The sequence below is a fragment of the Camelus bactrianus genome, chromosome 10 (genome assembly GCF_048773025.1).
Source record: "Camelus bactrianus isolate YW-2024 breed Bactrian camel chromosome 10, ASM4877302v1, whole genome shotgun sequence".
In the NCBI taxonomy this organism is placed as follows: Eukaryota; Metazoa; Chordata; class Mammalia; order Artiodactyla; family Camelidae; genus Camelus; species Camelus bactrianus.
This window is the reverse complement of record NC_133548.1, coordinates 47,217,025-47,234,037: the sequence shown is the minus strand read 5'-3', so window position 1 is coordinate 47,234,037 and position 17,013 is coordinate 47,217,025. Positions and strand designations below refer to the sequence as shown.

The following is a 17,013-nucleotide window of genomic DNA, read 5'->3' as shown; positions in this document are numbered from 1 at the left end:
AAATGATATTTTGTTCTCAGTACATCATATCAAGGGATTCACGATGCCTGTGTCTTATTACTGGCAATGTTTACCTTAATCACTTCGTTAAGTTGATGTCTCCATGGTTTCTCTACCATAAAGTTTTTGTAGTTGGTAAGTATCTTGCTGGGGATACTTGGAAACTTTACAAGTCCTATTTGTCCTCAAACTTTTACCCACTAATTTTAGCATCATCTATGGATCTTGCCTGAAATATTTATAACTGTGGCATTTCCCTAATGGTGACTTCTATTTCCTTCTAACTTCTTATGTTAATTCAGTTTCTACTGTAAGAAAGAGCTGTCTCTTTCCCCAACTCCTCCCCCATTTATCTATTTATATATTTGTTTATATCAGTATGGCCTCATGATATTTGTTTTACTTTGTGGATGAAATTCCCATACTATCATTTTTTATCTAATTGGTCCAGCTTTGGTCATCAGGAGCTCCTTCAAATTGGCTCCTGTGTTCCTTTCACAAGCCTGTATCGGGTTTTTCTTTGCTTACTTTCTGGCACACAGGATAGTCCTGGGTCATCTCATAGTTTCCCTGCCCCAGTCCTGAAAATAACCATTTCTCCAAGGAGAACTGGTTCTTTTTATTGGACGGCAGTGTTTAGATCTGGGTGCTAGGTGTATTCAGTGTTTAAGATATCATTGCTTCCAGACCCTCTCAGGAGACAGAGAGAGGTAACATGTGGAATGTACTAACCCATACATATTTATATATCTGTAATTCTGTATTGATCTATCTGTATATATTTAAAACCTTGAGTTTATACTGATACCCCCTAATTCCAATCCTATACCACAAGGTTCGTTTTAGCTTTCTGTCTTTCCTTGTTTATAATTTCTTTCTCTAACAGTGAAAAACTCAGCTTTCATTATCTACTATCTAATAAATTATTTGTTAAAAAATATGTGTTGTTGTTGAGGCGGGAAGCCCCATAAAAAGACCAGCAGGACCCCTAGGCAGGACCACTGGTCCCCTCCAAGCACCGTCCGGTTCCCTGGCCCAGAGGCTTTATCTCACTTTTTGCCTCTAAAGCGGCTAACTTACACCTAGAATTCTATTGGTTCCCTGAGCTCACTTCTGACTGGTTATTTCCTTCACTCCTGATTGGTTATTACTCTCACTTCTGATAGGTTATTACTCTCATTCCTGATTGGTTATTACTCTCACTTCTGATTGGTCCACTTCCCTAACTTCTGATTGGTCCATTTGTAGTGTTTCATTTGCATGGAGCTTACTCCTGATTGGTCTATTTCTACAAAGCTTGTTCCTGGTTGGTCAACTTCTGTTGTACTTATTTGCATATGATGTTGCAAAGTGTAAAACTGGCAGCCTATAAAAGGCCTGTGTAACCCTACAGAGGAGGTCCAGACCTTAAAGTATAAACTCATTTGGGCCTGCTGGCATAATAAACCTGAGTTCTCCAACTCTCCCAGTGCTGTTTGGTCTCTGGCCTGGATCCAGGTTGCTGTCACAACTGAGCTGTAACTCTGAGCTGTAACACATTTTTCCACAACATTGTTTTTCAGGAATAGTGTTTTCCTCAGAAGAATGGTCTCCAACTCTACTCTGGAGGTAGGTGACCACAGCAACTTTATTGATCCTTCACTTTATATCTCTTCCTAAACCCCACTCCAGTATTCCCCTAGTCACCTAATTACAAACTAAAAAAAGCTGGAGTTCTCTGTCCCCTAACCCAAGAGCCAGAAGCTTAGGACCCAGGTAGGGTAACTGGAACTTGACATAAATCTTTGCTTTCTAAGCAGACCAGAAGGAAGTCATCCCTAGTTGAAGATCTTTTAAAACGTCACCACTGTGACCTAGGGGGTTTTGAATTGGTTATTGAAGATGGAGAAGTCACTGAGTCCTGCTTGATTCTAGTGAGTGTTCTCTCATGCTCCCCTACTACTTTCCACTCAGCCAGACGTTGATCGTTTAAGCTCTCAGTACTCCCTACCAAATGCTGATAGTGATTCAACCCTGCCTTGCTCCCTTCATGGATGTTATTTGTGAAAATCAAATGAGAGAATCAATGGGTATGTGCTTTGAAAATTATGCAGGTCTAAGTAAACTGAAGGGCCCTGAAATGTGTCTGCAGCAGGGGTTTGAACTGTCCACACTCAGATGCACTCTGTCTTGGACCAGCCTGGTAGTGGGAGCTCAGGGACTGCTGTTCCTCCTGTGGCCAACTCTTAAGTTGGGAGGGAGAAGCTGCTATAGTGAAGAGAGTGGCTAAAAAGACAAGATACCCTGGGAATCTCTTAAAATAGGAAGATCAAAATGCTTTGACTATTGAGTACTTTCAAAATATTGACTCATTCAACAGCTATTTGCTGAGTGCGTTTATTAAGGGATGAGGAAATGAGAAACTCCGTCTCTGCCCTAAAGAAGTTTAGAGTAGGGAATACAATAAACCCTTAGAGCAGGGAATACAGTAACTGCCATTTCTTGAAGACCTACTGTGAGCCAAGAACAGTGGTGGTTTACATATTATCTCATTTAATACAACCGATTGTCTTGAAGGTAGGTATCATTATCTTTGATAATAATGAGAAAATTAACAATCAGGCAAAGAAGTTTGTCCAAAGTCACACGTGTAGTCAATACAAGAGTCAAAATTGAAACCCAGGTCTGCCTGCACTCTTAAGCTCATTTTCCCTGCACTAATAAGCTGAGAGTAATCCATTTACTGAACAAATATTTGAGTGCTTCTTTTCATTCCAGTCTGTTCTGGGTGCTAGTGATATTAAAGTGAAAAAACAAAGCCCCTATCCCGTGGAACTTACTTATACTGGGGAAAGACAATAAACCAAACAAACATTTAGTGTGTCAGGTGGCAAGTGTTATGAAGACAAAATAGCAGTATAAGAAAGATGCGAGAAGGAAGATTGTTAATTTAAACAGAACTGTCAGGGAAGGCTCTGATAATGTGAAGTTTAAAGTGCAGGAGCAGGAGATAGAACTGGCATAAAGAAGAGGTTCCTACTTTGCCTGCCTGTGGGTTTAGTCTGGAGAAGAGGAGGCTTGGAATCAGAAGATTTGAGCTTTATTTATTGACTTACTGACAAATTCTTCCACTTTTAAGACTAAATTCCCTTTCCTGTAGACAGGAATAATAGTTCTTGCCCAGCTTCCCACACGCAGCTGCCATGAGGATGAGATGAGGTAGCACCCATGAAAGCCCAGCCCTCTCAAGGCATCAGCTTATCAACCGAAAAAAACTTGCGTAGGAAAAGAAAAGGAATTCCTATTTTGGTGCACCGGTTACCCTAGATAACTTTTTGAAAAGCTGTCCTGAGCTGAAAAGAGAAAAAGGTTAAAATAAATAAACATGTTTCAGAATTGGCGTCTGCTGAATATCCCTTTTTAATTTACACTAGTCAGAAATTTCGTCTCACGTTTTAACTAAACTTGCAAGGAGGCTCTGGGATTTGCCGCATCCCACCTAAGTATTTCCCTTCTAGTCACGCCCCCTTGCCTGAACTCCATTTCCCAACATGCCCCGGGCTCCTGTTAGTCGGCAGTCATTATGACACGCGTTCCACAGCCTTCTGGGAAGTGTAGTTCTTTGTTCCCCCAGCTGCGGAAAGATCTGGGACTGTGGACTACCACTCCCGTGAGGTAGTGCGTAACTCCACTCCACGGCGTCTTCGAACGCGCCGCGGCAGCCATGTTGGACGTGGCCAGCACAGGGGCCGGCACCAGGGGGTTGTCGAAGCAGCTGTCACGATGCTGGGGTCCCTGGTGCTGAGGAGAACAGCGCCGGCGCCGCGACTCCTCCTCCAGCTGCTTAGGTCCCCATCGCTCCGGAGCCACGGAGGTGCCACCGACCGGAGTGTGACTACAGGCGGCTGCGGAGCGTCTCAGTGGCTAAGGGCTGCCGTCGGGGGGCGCCCTGGACCGTCGCCGGCCTTACTCACCAGAGGAGGGGCAGCCACCGGGGGGCGCCAGAGAGGACGCACCGCGACCCCGTGCTTCGCAGCCGCCACATGGGGACACCTTCCTATCCCGGAAGACACACTCTCTGGACCGGACAGCTGGAATGGGGTCCTCAGCAGGGCCGGATTGGGCGTGTGGGCCCTGGCCACAGCGCTTGTGGTACATTGTTACAGCAAGAGTCCGTCCAACAAGGGTGATTATCGGGACAGTTTGGGTTCGTGAACGAGAGAGGCGGGGAGAATGTCCTGACTCCGTATCTTTGGAGGGTGGAAGTTGGTTATAGATTTTAGACCACCAGAGCCTCAGTCCTGGAGGGACTCAGGCATCATCTGGTCTCAGGGCGGGCTGGAGAGCTCAGTGCCTTTGAGTTGTGTGATATCCCAAATTATACAACTATTATTATATGGTGATACAGTTACAGGTCAGCCTTCCTTCTTTGAGCATCACTTGATTTATCTGTACAATGGGAGCATTGGACTGAACATCTAAAATGGGAGCATAGTCCTCTTCTCTAATGTTTCCCCTGGTCCAATTCCTCTTTTAAGAGGTCTCCAGGAAACCATATGTGTTTTAAGGGCAACCACTAGATGGTTTAGAGAAGTCGTGTCCCCCCCTCCACCCCCACCTCGTGGCCTAAGAAAGGAGGAAGAGACTTGGTTTCTTGGTTTCAGTGCCAGCTTTGGCCCTGCTCACCCCTTGCTCCTTTCTGGCTTTAGTTTCCCCACTTATACAGTGAAGGATGATTTGTCAGTACTCTTACAGTGGTGGTGTTTTGACTCCTCTTGGAGTTCAGCAGCCTGAGTCTGAGGGCTTTGCTGTGCCTGGTCTCAGGAGTGGGATGACCTTGCCATGTGGAGCAGTTGGCAGAAGAAGGAAGATAAAGTGGCTCTGTAGAGACCTAGAGTGACAACAGGGGCTGGCTGACCCAGGTTGGCATCTCACCCAGGTGTGTGGAGCCCAGCAGGGACAGGGAGGGCAGGCATAGAGCCATACTTCTGGTCTACATGAGTCCAGCCATGCAGGTTCTCAGTTCCTCACAGGAAAAGACTGAGACATGGTGTTCCTATATTCCATGCATCCCAAGCTCTGAGACTTTGGGGCAAAGGGGGACTACCTTAATATTCATTTGTTTATTCAGCAGGATGTGGCCAGCTATAAAAGAAGGGCCTTGGACTGGGAGTAAGGACACCTGGGATCTTGTTTTGGTTCTACCTCTTGCTCCTCCTCAGCGGCCCTCTGTTTCCTCGTCTGCAAAGTAAGGGTGTTCAAATAGCACCCTGGAGGACTTTTCTCACTTAGGCATGTAACTTCCAACATTTTTCTGAATACCCTCTGTGTACCTTCTTTTGGGCTAGGTGAGGAAGTCCTAATTTAACACAATGCCAGTTAAGGGGACAGTGCAGGCAGTTAAGCCTGTAGGTCTGGTGAGTGGTCTGATAGTGTGTAATTGGGGGATTAGAAGGTCAGTAGGGTCAGGAAAGCCTTCCTGGAAGTTCGGAGAGCCCCTGGAGGATGGGGAATTTGAACTTGAGTTCTGAAGGATTAGGTAAGAGATGAAAAGGAGAGTGACATTGTGAGCTCCAAGAGAGCAGGGAGTGCATCTTATCTTATTTCAGGTTGATACTAGCTCCTCTCCCCTAATACTTTCACGTTGTTTGTCCACCAATGTGTCTGGTACTTAGTAGGTACTCAGTAAATGTGCCTTGAATTGGACTATATTCTATGCCAAGTTTTTTGGGAACAAAGGTAAAGGAGTCTCAGGTCAGCATGGCATGTACAGAGGCTAGCAGGGTAGACAGCCTGGTTGGAGGACAGTAGTCTTTGGAATGAGATGAGAGCAGATGGAATGGGGTCTGGAAGTCAGGCAGGAGGGTTTGGAAGGTTTGGAATTATCCTGAGGGCAAAGTTGATGAGCAGGGAATGCTCTGAGGCCAGTATGTTTAGATGGTTTTGGGGAAGGTGTCCAGGATCTTGCCTTAGAGTTGCTTGGGGTTTCTAGACTTGACTTTGTGGCATGTGAACCCCAGCAAAGACACCAGGGTCTGTTTACCAAAATAGGTAATGACCAAAGTCATGACCAGTTTCAACCCCTGACTTGCCAGTTACCCTATTCCCTGACTTGAAATTGTGAGCTGAGGCCTTCAGTGTGCAGTGTAGTTGATACTACCCTTTAGAAGCTGGGAATTCCTAATCTCAGCTCATTCCTTACTCCTTCTGTGACCTTGCAGAAGCCACCTCTTTCTGAAGAGTGAGTGGGGAGTAGATACAGCAGTATCTGAGGACAGCTTGTCCCCCTTCCAGATGGAGGCTGCCCAAGCTTGTCTGGGTGTGTGCTTGGAGAACAATAATGTCTTTCCTGGGGGAGATAACCACGAAAGACTTGGCCCTGGAGTCTAGGCTGTGAGGGTGGAGTGGAGGCATATGCATGTCTGAACCACAGAATTGGCTTGCTTCTGCACAGTAAGGTGGGTATCTTATTCCTCTTGTACAGATAAAGGAAATTGAGGCTCAGGAGGTTAGGTGAATTGGCCAGGTCATATAGCAAGCAAGTGACAGTCAGAATTGAGCCTGGATCTGCTCTTTCCACCCTGCTCCAGTGCTTCCTCTCTTGTTTTACTGAGTGAGTGAGTCTCTTGGCTGGACTGAGTGCTCCTTGAGGTGTGGCTGTGTATGTCTGTCCACTGCCCAACAATGGAGTTCAGAACCAACTGATAGAGTGCTCCATGGGCGCTTGGTATTGGACTACTTGAAAGAATTGTGCTTCTGCTGTTGACTTGAGTTTTTTGGAGTCAGGCAATTTTTCCTTATGGCCACAAGGTGGTGCCAACAGCCTGCAGGTAGCCTAGGCCAGGCGAGGCTGAGCATTGCCTTCCTGCTAGGCCTTTTGATTCCTCAGGGACTGGAACCTTCTGCTTTGGATCTCCCTTCACTGGGCTTAGCACTGGGGTATTTGCAGATTTTGCAACCACCATTTCATTTCCTTAGGATCCTTGTGAAGCTGTCAGAGCAAGGATTATTTCCTTTATAACCAGGGAAGCTAGGGTTGAGATGGAAAGGGGCTGCCACAGCACGTGGTGAACGAGGGGCAGAGTGTGTTGGAGCCAGATCTCCTGGCTCCTTGTTGAGGCTCTCTCCACTCTCAGACGTGCTCACACCCCTTCCTGTTCCTCCTAATCCTGTCCCTCCTGCTGGGTTTGTGACCTGTGACATCAAGATTCAAAACTAGGCTGAGACACTGAAGGTGGGGGAGAAAATGGGACAAAGTAGTGGGATGATTAATAACAACAGTGGTAATCACATAAGCGTACAGAGCTTTATAGCTAATGAAGAGTGAAGGAGTTCACACATTGTTTACCATAGGCCCCACGTGTGTTAACACATTCCCGGGATCACCTGTAGGATGAACAGTGAAGAGTTTGGGCTCTGTAATAGATGTGGAAGACAAGTTAACAGAGGCTACTATGTGGGCGGGGGATGACTAGCTTTCTCTTTATATATCTTGGCATCATTTCCCTTGTTAAAGCCTATGTTTCTGAAATGTCTCCACTTCCACTGTCTCATTTGGCCCTCCAGGCAGCCCTGAGGGGTAGGTCCTGGCCAGGGATCTGACCAGTGCCCCCTCTCTCTTCAGATGCAGCCCTGATGGAAGCTGCTCGCACCAACAATGTCCAAGAAGTCAGCAGGTGAGTGTTGAACCCCAAGCCTTGCTCTCCTGTACAGGAGGGCTGAGTGGGGTGGGCCCCTTCCTCTGGTGATGAGTCTGTTTTGGAGGAAATCCTCATACTGAGCTGGTAACTGAACCCTGTAGCTTCTCTGTAGTCACCAAGTCACCTGAGCTCCTTTGGACCAGGTCAGCCTTTAGATATTTTAAGGTAGAGAGTCATCCTCTGTGTCTTTTTTCTGACCTCAAACATCCCTGGATCCTTCAGCTGTTTTGTTTTTTGCAGGGCATGGTTTGAAGCCCCTCTACATCCTGTGGGTTCTTCACTGAATCTTCTAGTTTATTCTTGTTTCTTTGTGGAATTGGCATGTGTAATTGCTTGTTGCCTAGATGGGATGCAGGTGGGCACTCGTGGAGAGGGTTAGGGATTTGGAGGGAGCTGGGTGAGACCTTTCTGCCAGGTCTTCCGGGGCTAGAGAGCCCTGCCTACAGAGCTGGGTGCACATGCTGGGCCCCTGCCCAGGGGCGGACTGCGTTTCTCCAGCCTCCCCGCCTCAGCTAGTCCCAAGGTGACTGCTTGCCATTTAGATGTGAGGCTTGTTCTTGCCCAGGGACAGGACTCAAGTCAGGCCTCAGCCTGGTACTAGGGGCAGGGTGGAGTCTGTGTCCTGCATGGATGCTCAGACCTAGGGCATCAGTATGGGGCTGTTGGTTAGGAGCAGGGGATTCATCCTTGGTGACACTAGTGGCTCCCATTAGACCTAACCTCGTCCTTTTGCATAGAGCTAGGTGGCCATAGGCTAACCCCCTTCCTTGTCTCCATGTCCACAGTTTAGACAAGAAGTCCAGTGTTTGGGGAGTCTATCTCTGCGCACCCATGGTGCTCTTCCCCGCTCCAGCTGCCTGAACATACAAAAGTGTTGAAAGGCAGCCACAGCCCCCACCAAGACTTACTGCTTTGATTCCCTTTCATTGTATCTGCAGCATTATTATTGATTCTCAAGGGTGCTTTTGAGTATTAATGTTCAAGGCTTAGTTTTTAATAAACCACTTTTGGAAGTAAGGGCTGGGAGTTGTTTCGTAGCCAAATAAATATGATGGAGCAATAGTTTAATAAACATGCAATGATGCATCTTAAAAACCAAGTACAGATGTCAGTTTATTGTTATAAGAACCATTCATAACTGCAGCCTGTGCATGGCATCTTCATTCCCCCAGAAACAGATGAGCCTCGTTTCCTTCTGCTGCAGTACAAGGAGGCAAGGGGATGGAAACGGGCTGTGCCCCCTGCTTTCAGGTCTTTGCTGACCCTGGAATCACCTGTTGGTAACTGCTAAGGGCAGCCAGGCTGCTGCTTTCCTCTGGCAACCCAGGGTAGGCAGCACATGTACAGAGCAGCTGTGCTGTGAACCCACCTTTCCATCACCAAGGGGAGGCTAAGTTTACCCTGTTCCACTGAGCCCCCAAGTGTTTATTTTGGTTCTTTCAAATACACATTTTTCTTAATAGCAATTCAACCCCTGCCCAAAGAATACAGAAAGTAATTGAATTTATGGTGTGTGTGTGACTCAGAACATTCACTCTTGCCCATGTGGATAGAGTCTGTCAGGGCCTTTCAGGTGTGTCCCCAGTCTCTAACCTTCTTTTCTCCTGCCTTTTTTTATCCTGTCTCTGCTGATCATGATGACTCAGAATCTCCCTTCACCCCTTGTGAGGAAGTCAGAGATGAGCAAGGCACAGACCCTGCCCTTCAGCCCAGCAGTCTCCCCCACCACCTCGCCGCCTGCCCCCACCTTCCCTCCCAGCCAATGAGCAGGGAGCAAGCTAACGAAGGTGGTGGACAGCAGTGGCTGGCTATCCACGGGGCCGTGTCACGTTGCTGCTGCTGAGGTGGTTGCGCAGGGTTGCAAGGTGTGGGGAAAAGGGGAAGGTGATTTGAGAAAAGCTGGAAAACGCAAAGCCTGGAATGCTCATGGTTAGTTAGGAGTTTTAAATTCTTATCCTATAAGCAGTGGGGGAGACATGGGAGGGTTATAAACAGGGAAATGATCCAGTTAGGGTCATGCCGAAGGGTGAAGGATGAAGTGAATTGGGGAAAAGCTGAAGGCAGATCTGTTAAGAAGCTGTTTGAATAAGATAAATCCAAGGTGATAAAGGCCTGAATTAGGATACCCCTTGTTCCTTCTCATCTAAAACAGTTCCTGCTTATGAGTGAGTGAATGGGCACTGGAGATGGGGGTGGAGGGTGACCCAGGCTCTGGTATCAAGGAAAAAACTCATAACATGCAACTTACAGTCCTTCCTGCTCATAGAGCTAGGCCTAGAGGTGGGGGTGAGGAGAACCTGACCATCCTTGCCAGAGGAAACTTTCTCGAATTCCTACAGCAGGTCCTTATTCAGCCTTTTTACGCCATAGACTCTGCACAGGTGTTTCATTTTACTCTTAATTTCTTCCTCCATCTGTTCTGGCCCTTAGCTCTGCCAAACAGACCTACCAATAGCAGGATAGAATCCCCCCTCAATTTTTAAAACATATTTACTCATAGTTTATACATTGTGAGGTCATCCTGTGTATAATCTGTATGGTCAGTGATATCAGATTTGGAATAAAACTCAGACCAGGTAAATAATATTGGCCTCTTCCCTCCTTTCCCCCTTGCCCTTTCTACGGCTCTGTGCTGTGTGTACCTCTGCCTTGATGACTCCCTACCCTCTCCATTCCCAGAGCCTTGGGAGAGCTCTAGAGAGTGAAGGGCAGTAATCTGAGGCTCTTCTGCTCAGGGGCAGGTCGTGGGGGTGGGGGGACCTTCATCATCCTCTTTAAGGATTCTCTGGAATCTGCAGTTCCTGGGTCCTAGGTATGAGCTCTCCACAGAGACTGCCGTCTGTACACTGTGCTCATTACCCTCTGCTTAAATCCTCCCAGCCTCCCGGACTCAGCTCAGGTACTGCGGCCCTTGTGAAGCCTTCCTTGACTTCTCCCAGCTGAGTGTCATCCACCCTTCCTTTGCCCCGCACCTGCCTTCTGGTTTGGGAGGATATGCAAGTCATCTAGGAGGAGCCTTGCCAGCCTGTGGCAGGAGAGTAATCCTTTGCTGTGGAAGAGAAGTTAGAGGTCAGATGCAAGAAGCAGGGCTGAACATCAGCACTGAGGAGGCACTCAATCCACAAACAGGAAAATCAGCGAGGTTCACATGGTGCCCAGATCAGGAGTCCTCATGGACAGCCACCCTGATGTAGGGGGACTGTTGACCTGCTTTATGTGGAGCTGGCTAACCATGTGTGGTGTGGGCCTGCTTGGCTAAAGGGCAGGGAAGGGTCTGCCACTCATCACACTCTGCTCTTTATATTAAGAAGGCTTAGGCTGAAAAAAAAAGAAAAAAGAAAAAAGAAAGAAGGTCTGGGCTAGACTTCAACCTAAACCACTGAATTGTGTGCCTCCCCAGGGCAAGGACAAGGTCTGGTTCCCCACATGTCTTACCCTTTTCTCCAGCACAGTGACACTTGGGGAAAGCTGCTTTTTACAGACTTTTCAGCAAACCTGAAGCAGGTAATCCAGTCTTATTTGCATACTCCTGTTGGCTATATCAGAGGGAGACAAGGTCCCTTTTTCTTCCCTTCCTCCTCACCTCCTGTCTCCCCTTGTGGCAGCCATTTCCTTCTTCCCCCAAGGCACTTAAACCTTGTTCGTATGTTCAGTGCTGGCTTTTCAGGAGTGGAAGCCTAATCCAGGGCCCCAATCCCACCTGTCAGCATCATTAGCAGGTGGCCCCACTCCTGGGCTCAGTCCAGAGCCTGGCTTCTGGACTCAGAAACCACTCACCCGAAACCTAGGGCACAGGACAGACTGAAGGCACATCTGTTCAGGCTCTGGCTGAGCCATGCGAGGAGCTATGGGTGCTGGGAGAAGTGAGGCCTCCTGTTCTCCCAGTGAAGATCACATTTCCTTCTGAATGAACTTGCGTGAAAGACTACACCTCTACCCATTTTCCTTCTCCTGGCAGGGAGCTGGGCCTCTGCTGAGTGCTTAACTTGGTTACTCCCATCAGCCCAAGCTAGCTAGCTAGCTTGCTTGTTTTTTTTTCCCCCTAAGTATTTTTTTAAATGAAGGAAGTCTGATGGTATTAGTCTTGGACTTCAGACTGCCTGCCCTTTCTCTCCAGGATTCATTTGTTTATTCGACAAAACTTTTCTGAGCACTTGTCATATGCTGGGTCATATACCTGGCACAGGAGACATTTGGCCAGGCATGATTCCTCCCTTCGATAAAGGAGTCTTAGGAAGACTGTAGTAACACAGTGTGATCAGTGCTGAGACAGGAGCCTAGCAGATGCCCCTAAGCAACCTGAGGGACCAGAGAAAATGTCCTAGAGAAAAATGACACCTGATCAGAGTCTTAAAATATCAGGATTGCTTAGCAAATAGAAAAAGGCATTCCAGGCAAAGGGGGTAGCATTAGTGATGGCACTGAGACAAGAAACAGCCTAGAGTATGTGGTGAGGAAGGGAAATGACAGACTGTTTGGTGTTGCTGGATCACAGTCTGAGGCCAGGAGGGACTGGAGACAGGTAGGAACCTGGTCATGGAGGGCATTGTACATTTGCCCCTTAGTTATTTATCTGCCCGGCCTGTCCTTTGTGCCTAGCCCTGAGCTGAATTTGTGTTGGAAGGAACACAGTGAGGAAGGAGAAACAGTCCCTTCTCTGGAGGAGCTCATTAACCCCCTTCCCGGGTGAGGAGAGAGCGCGTGAGTCAAAAATTGAGAAGCAGCAAAACAAGGCACAAGTTGCCTGACTTCTATGAGCCTAAGTAACATAGAAATGATGATACCTGTAACTCATAGAGTTATAGAGTGTTTATTATTAATAATAAAATTATTACTTAGTTCAGCCAATGTGTATGAGTGCTTACTAGGAGCTAGGCATTGGCTGAGTGCTGGAGATACAGTGGTGAACAAGACTGGCACAGTTCTGCCCTCTTGGTGCAGTTATTATGCAATTACAACTATACGTACTTCAAAATGAAGTATTTTGTCTTTTCAGCAAATGGAAAGAAAAATGCATTTGGAGCTCTACCTCACCGTACACAAAAATGAACTCAAAATGGATCATAGACCTAAATGTAAGAGCTAAAACTATAGAAGTCTTAGAAGAAAACAAGAGTAGATCTTTGTGACCTTCTTAGATATGGCACCAAAAGCACAAGAAACCAAAGGAAAAAGTAGATAAATTGGACTTCATCAAAATTAAAAAAACCTTTGGGGTAATAGCTTAGTGGTAGAGTGCATGCTTAGTATGCACAAGATCCTGGGTTCAATCCCCAGTACCTCCATTAGAAAATAAGAATAATAGTAATTTTTTAAAAAAAAATTAAAAGCTTTTGTGTTCGAAGGACACTTTCAAGAATGTGAAGAGATTCTCCCACAGAATGGGAGAAAATATTTGCAAGTTATACATCTGTTAAGAGATTTATATTCAGAGTATATAAAGAACTCTTACAGCTCAACAATAAAATACCCAGTTTTTAAATGGACAAAAGGATCTGAATAGACACTTCACCAAAGAAGATATTCAAATGTGCAATAAGCACATGAAAAGATGCTCAACATCATTGGCATTAGGGAAGTACTAATCAAAACCACGATGAGATACGACTTCTCACCCAGTAGGGTCGGAAAGACAGATAATAGCAACTGTTGGTCAGGATGTGGAGAAATTGAAACCCTCATATTGCTGGTGGGGATGTGAAATGATATAACTGCTTTGGAAAACAGTTGGCAGTTAATCTGAATATTAAGCATGGACTTACTTTCGGATCCAACAAGTAGACTCCTAGATATATACCCCAGAGAAATCAAAACATGTACATTAGTGAACGTAAATGTTCATGACAGCATTATTCATAATAGCCCAAAGAGGGAAACAGCCCCAAAGTTTATTAGCTGATCAGTGGATAAATAAAAAATATGATAGTGGAATATTATTTATCAATATAAAGGAATGAAGTACCAATAAATATATGCTATAACATGAATCAACCTTGAGAGCATTATGCTGAATGAAAGAAGCCAGACACAAAAGACCACATATTATATGATTCGATTTATATAAAGTGCCCAGAATAGACAAATCCTTAGAGACAGAAAGTAGATTAGTGATTGCCAAGGGCTGGAGCGGTTGGGGTTGGCAGAGAATAGGGAATGACTGCTAATGGGTCCAGAGTTTTTTTTGGGGATAATGAAATATTCTGGGGTTAGTAGTCAAAGTAGAACAACTTTGAATATACTAAAAACAATTGAGTTGTGCACTGTTAATGGATGGATTGTATGGTATGTGAGTTATATCTTAATAAAATTTTTTTAAAAAGTGAAATACAAGACACTTAGGAATCTAACCTTGAGTATGGGAGGGGTAGGGGGTGGGGGTATATTATCAGTAAGGGAAAGCATCTGAGTGAGATTCAAGTGAACTCTGAAGGATGAAGAGAAAGGTAGAAGAACATTGAGTTGGACAGTAGGTGGAAGGCCCTGAGTCAAGAAAAGATGTGGCAAAATTGAGGAATTGTGAGAAGGCCAATATGATGACCCTAGAGAGTAAATGAGAGAGGGTATGAAATGAAACTGAAGAGTTAAGCAAGGACCATATCACACTGAGCTTGTTAACTTTTATTTTCACTAAGAACGGAGGGCAACCATTGAAGAACTTTAAGAGTATGCGTGTGTGAGAGAGAGAGAGAGACGTAGACATACATGGTGACGTGATCTAGATCTGTAATTTTTAAGGTTACTCCATGAAGACAAGATTGATAGAGAGGTGGATGCAGTAAGACTGGTTGAAAGTGACTGGAGTAGATTAGTCCAGACTGAAGAGGATGATGGCAGGTGATAACTTGAACTAAGATGTCAGTAGCAACAATGGAAGAGGTAAGCTAGACAGAACTTGATGATGTTTAGAGCAGTATCAGTGTCTGATACATAGTTGGTACTCAGTATACAAACATTGAGTGAATGAATAGAATTGGGTATGTTGATTAGGCAGAAGAAGGTGTTGAGGATGAATTTCAGTTTTCAGGCTTGATGCTGTTGCCATTCACTGACATGAAGATGCTGGAGGAGGGCTGGGTTGGGAGAAGAATATTGAGTTCAGTTTTGAACATGCTGGATTTAACATGCCAATGAGACATTTAAGTGGAGATGTCAACTAGAAGTTGAATGTATGGGTCTTTTTGACTCTTCCCACTGTACATACCATGCTGCCTCTCAAACTCAAAGATCAGTTTAAAAGTGGTTTTGACACTTTGTTTTGATGGTTTTGGAAAATAAAGTATTTCATACCAGCTAAAATTTGTTTATTAGATACCTTTGGGGTGGGGGGAAGTCTGATTTAGTTTGCAGTTCAGGAGAGAAGAAAGAGTTGGGTTTTGTTGAGGGCTAAACACATTTATTGTAGCTCTTCATTGATGGCTTGGTTTGGTTCTTGTCCCTGGATGCCCCATCTTGGGGCTTGAGGCACTTGCTGTCCATGTGCCAGGATTAAGGTGTCCAGAATGTGCTTAGCTACAGCATAGGTAAATGTTCTGCACATTGATCCAGGGATTTTATCTAATTAACAAAAGCCCTGGCTGGTAAATACATTTGGCTGTCTCGGGGCCTCAGAGAGCCTGTCTGTTTATCGATTGTTGTATCATTTTGGCTGGATGTGAAGATATTAATGATGGCATCAGAGCAACCAAAACATCTAGCTCTTTTAACCAGTAAATATGTAAATGTTCTTGTGGCTTGCAGTAGGTTGAAATAAAAGCTTTATCTTAGACCAAAGGTCAAGGCCTAACTGGCATCACTCTTAGAATTTGATGCTTGTTATGAGTGCTCCCTAAGGTCGTCGCATGATTTTTTGAATGTTAGGGTGTAACACACACAGGCTTTTTGAATGTTGGGATGTTGGAAGGTAGAATAATGTTACAGAAAGAGAACAGGCTTTTTAGAATTACAAGACCTGGGTTCTACTTCGGACACAGTTGCTAACTGTCTCTATGAGCTGTAATAGGTCATAGAACCTCTCTTTTTGAGTCTTAGTTTCTAAATCTTGCTGATAGGGTTCCCAGTGAGAACTTAGCAATATAGTCCTTAGTGCTAAACTCTGCAGGGAAACTGAGTCCCTTTCGGAGGGTCCAGATCACATACTGAAACACCAGGGCTTACTCAAGTGGCGCCTCTCCAGGCAAGCAATTCTGCAGAGTGGTCCAGGGCCTGGCACCTTTTCTGGAGTGTGGACTTAATGAGTCTCTGCCCGCTTGCTGCCTGGAAGGCAGCTGGGGAAGATTGGATTAGTAGCTTTTTCTAAACTTCAGGGGTAGGTGAGTTGTGGAAACAGCTAGTCAGCTGCTCAGACGCCTAGCAGAGTCAGGCGGTGGGCCAAGCCCAAGAGCAGAGAGCAGCCAGGGCCTACTGGGGTGGCTTGGGGAAAGGAGGGATGCCCCTGAAAGGGAGCCTAGCCAGGGACTGAGCCTCTAGTGTTGGCTGTCTTCTAGGCTGTGTGACTTTGTGTCAGTATTTCCTTAGTTTCTTCAGTGACCTTGGCTATAAAGTGTCTTTGATGATATTTGCCAGACTACCCTCCCGGGATCTTGTGAGAGTTCAGGCAGGTGGACTCATCCTTTGGGTCATCAGTGTCACATCTTCTAGGAAGCCTTCCCTAACCCTCCACGCACCTGTAGGTCCTTGTAGCACACTGTACTTCCTCTGTGACAGTATTTACCACCCTCTCTTGGGATGGATGATCTGTTTCCTTTCCTCTTTCTCTCAAAATACTGTGAGTTTTGGAGGTGGCAGACCATTGCTTTGTTGTTCATCGCTGTTCATGTAAGTAGTTAACAAATACTCACTGAGTGTTGTAAAAGTGTTTTGTAATGGCAAGAGTTAGGCAAATGGTGGTGGTAGTTATTTACAGTCATAATAAACCTGTAAACAGAGGACTGACCTCCCCTTGAAAAAAATAACATAAAAATGGAAAATTAGTTCAATCGTTTATTCATTCAACAAATGTGTGCTAGGCCCTGATGGATCAGTGGTAACCCAAAAATGTAGAGGCCTTGCCTCATGGAACTTAAAGTCTATTCAGACGTTAATCATGCAGATACGAAATGACAGCTGTAATAAATGCTGGAAATGAATAGTGCAGAGACTCCTGAGAGCCTCTAAGAGATTTCCTCTGGTTAATATATGGAAAGCTTCCGAGAGGAAGCTTGAGTCCGAAGTGAAGGAGAGAGGGGTTAACCTAGGTGAAGAAGGATCAGAAGAGCTTTCCTGGCAGAAGGAGCTTTTGTTTACAAAGACCCTGTGGAAGGAGGAACAATAGCAAGTGTGAAGTTCTGAAAAAGCC

General features: G+C 45.6%; 1 protein-coding gene across 4 annotated transcripts in view; it reads left to right on the top strand.

Annotated features, from left to right (window-relative positions):
- The window catches only part of CLPB (ClpB family mitochondrial disaggregase), a 236,013-nt gene that overhangs the window by 106,996 nt on the left and 112,004 nt on the right, over nucleotides 1-17,013 (top strand). For 2 of the 4 annotated variants that reach the window (XM_045508765.2, XM_010973081.3), the window contains exons 1-2: nucleotides 3,683-4,165; nucleotides 7,604-7,655. In XM_045508765.2, the coding sequence (XP_045364721.1) occupies nucleotides 3,763-4,165; nucleotides 7,604-7,655 (455 nt within the window). In that variant the 5' untranslated portion in view covers nucleotides 3,683-3,762. Of the gene's footprint in view, nucleotides 1-1,562; nucleotides 1,609-3,682; nucleotides 4,166-5,163; nucleotides 5,272-7,603; nucleotides 7,656-17,013 lie in introns of those variants that run through there. The other 2 variants (XM_074372574.1, XM_074372573.1) reach the window with 2 other exon arrangements.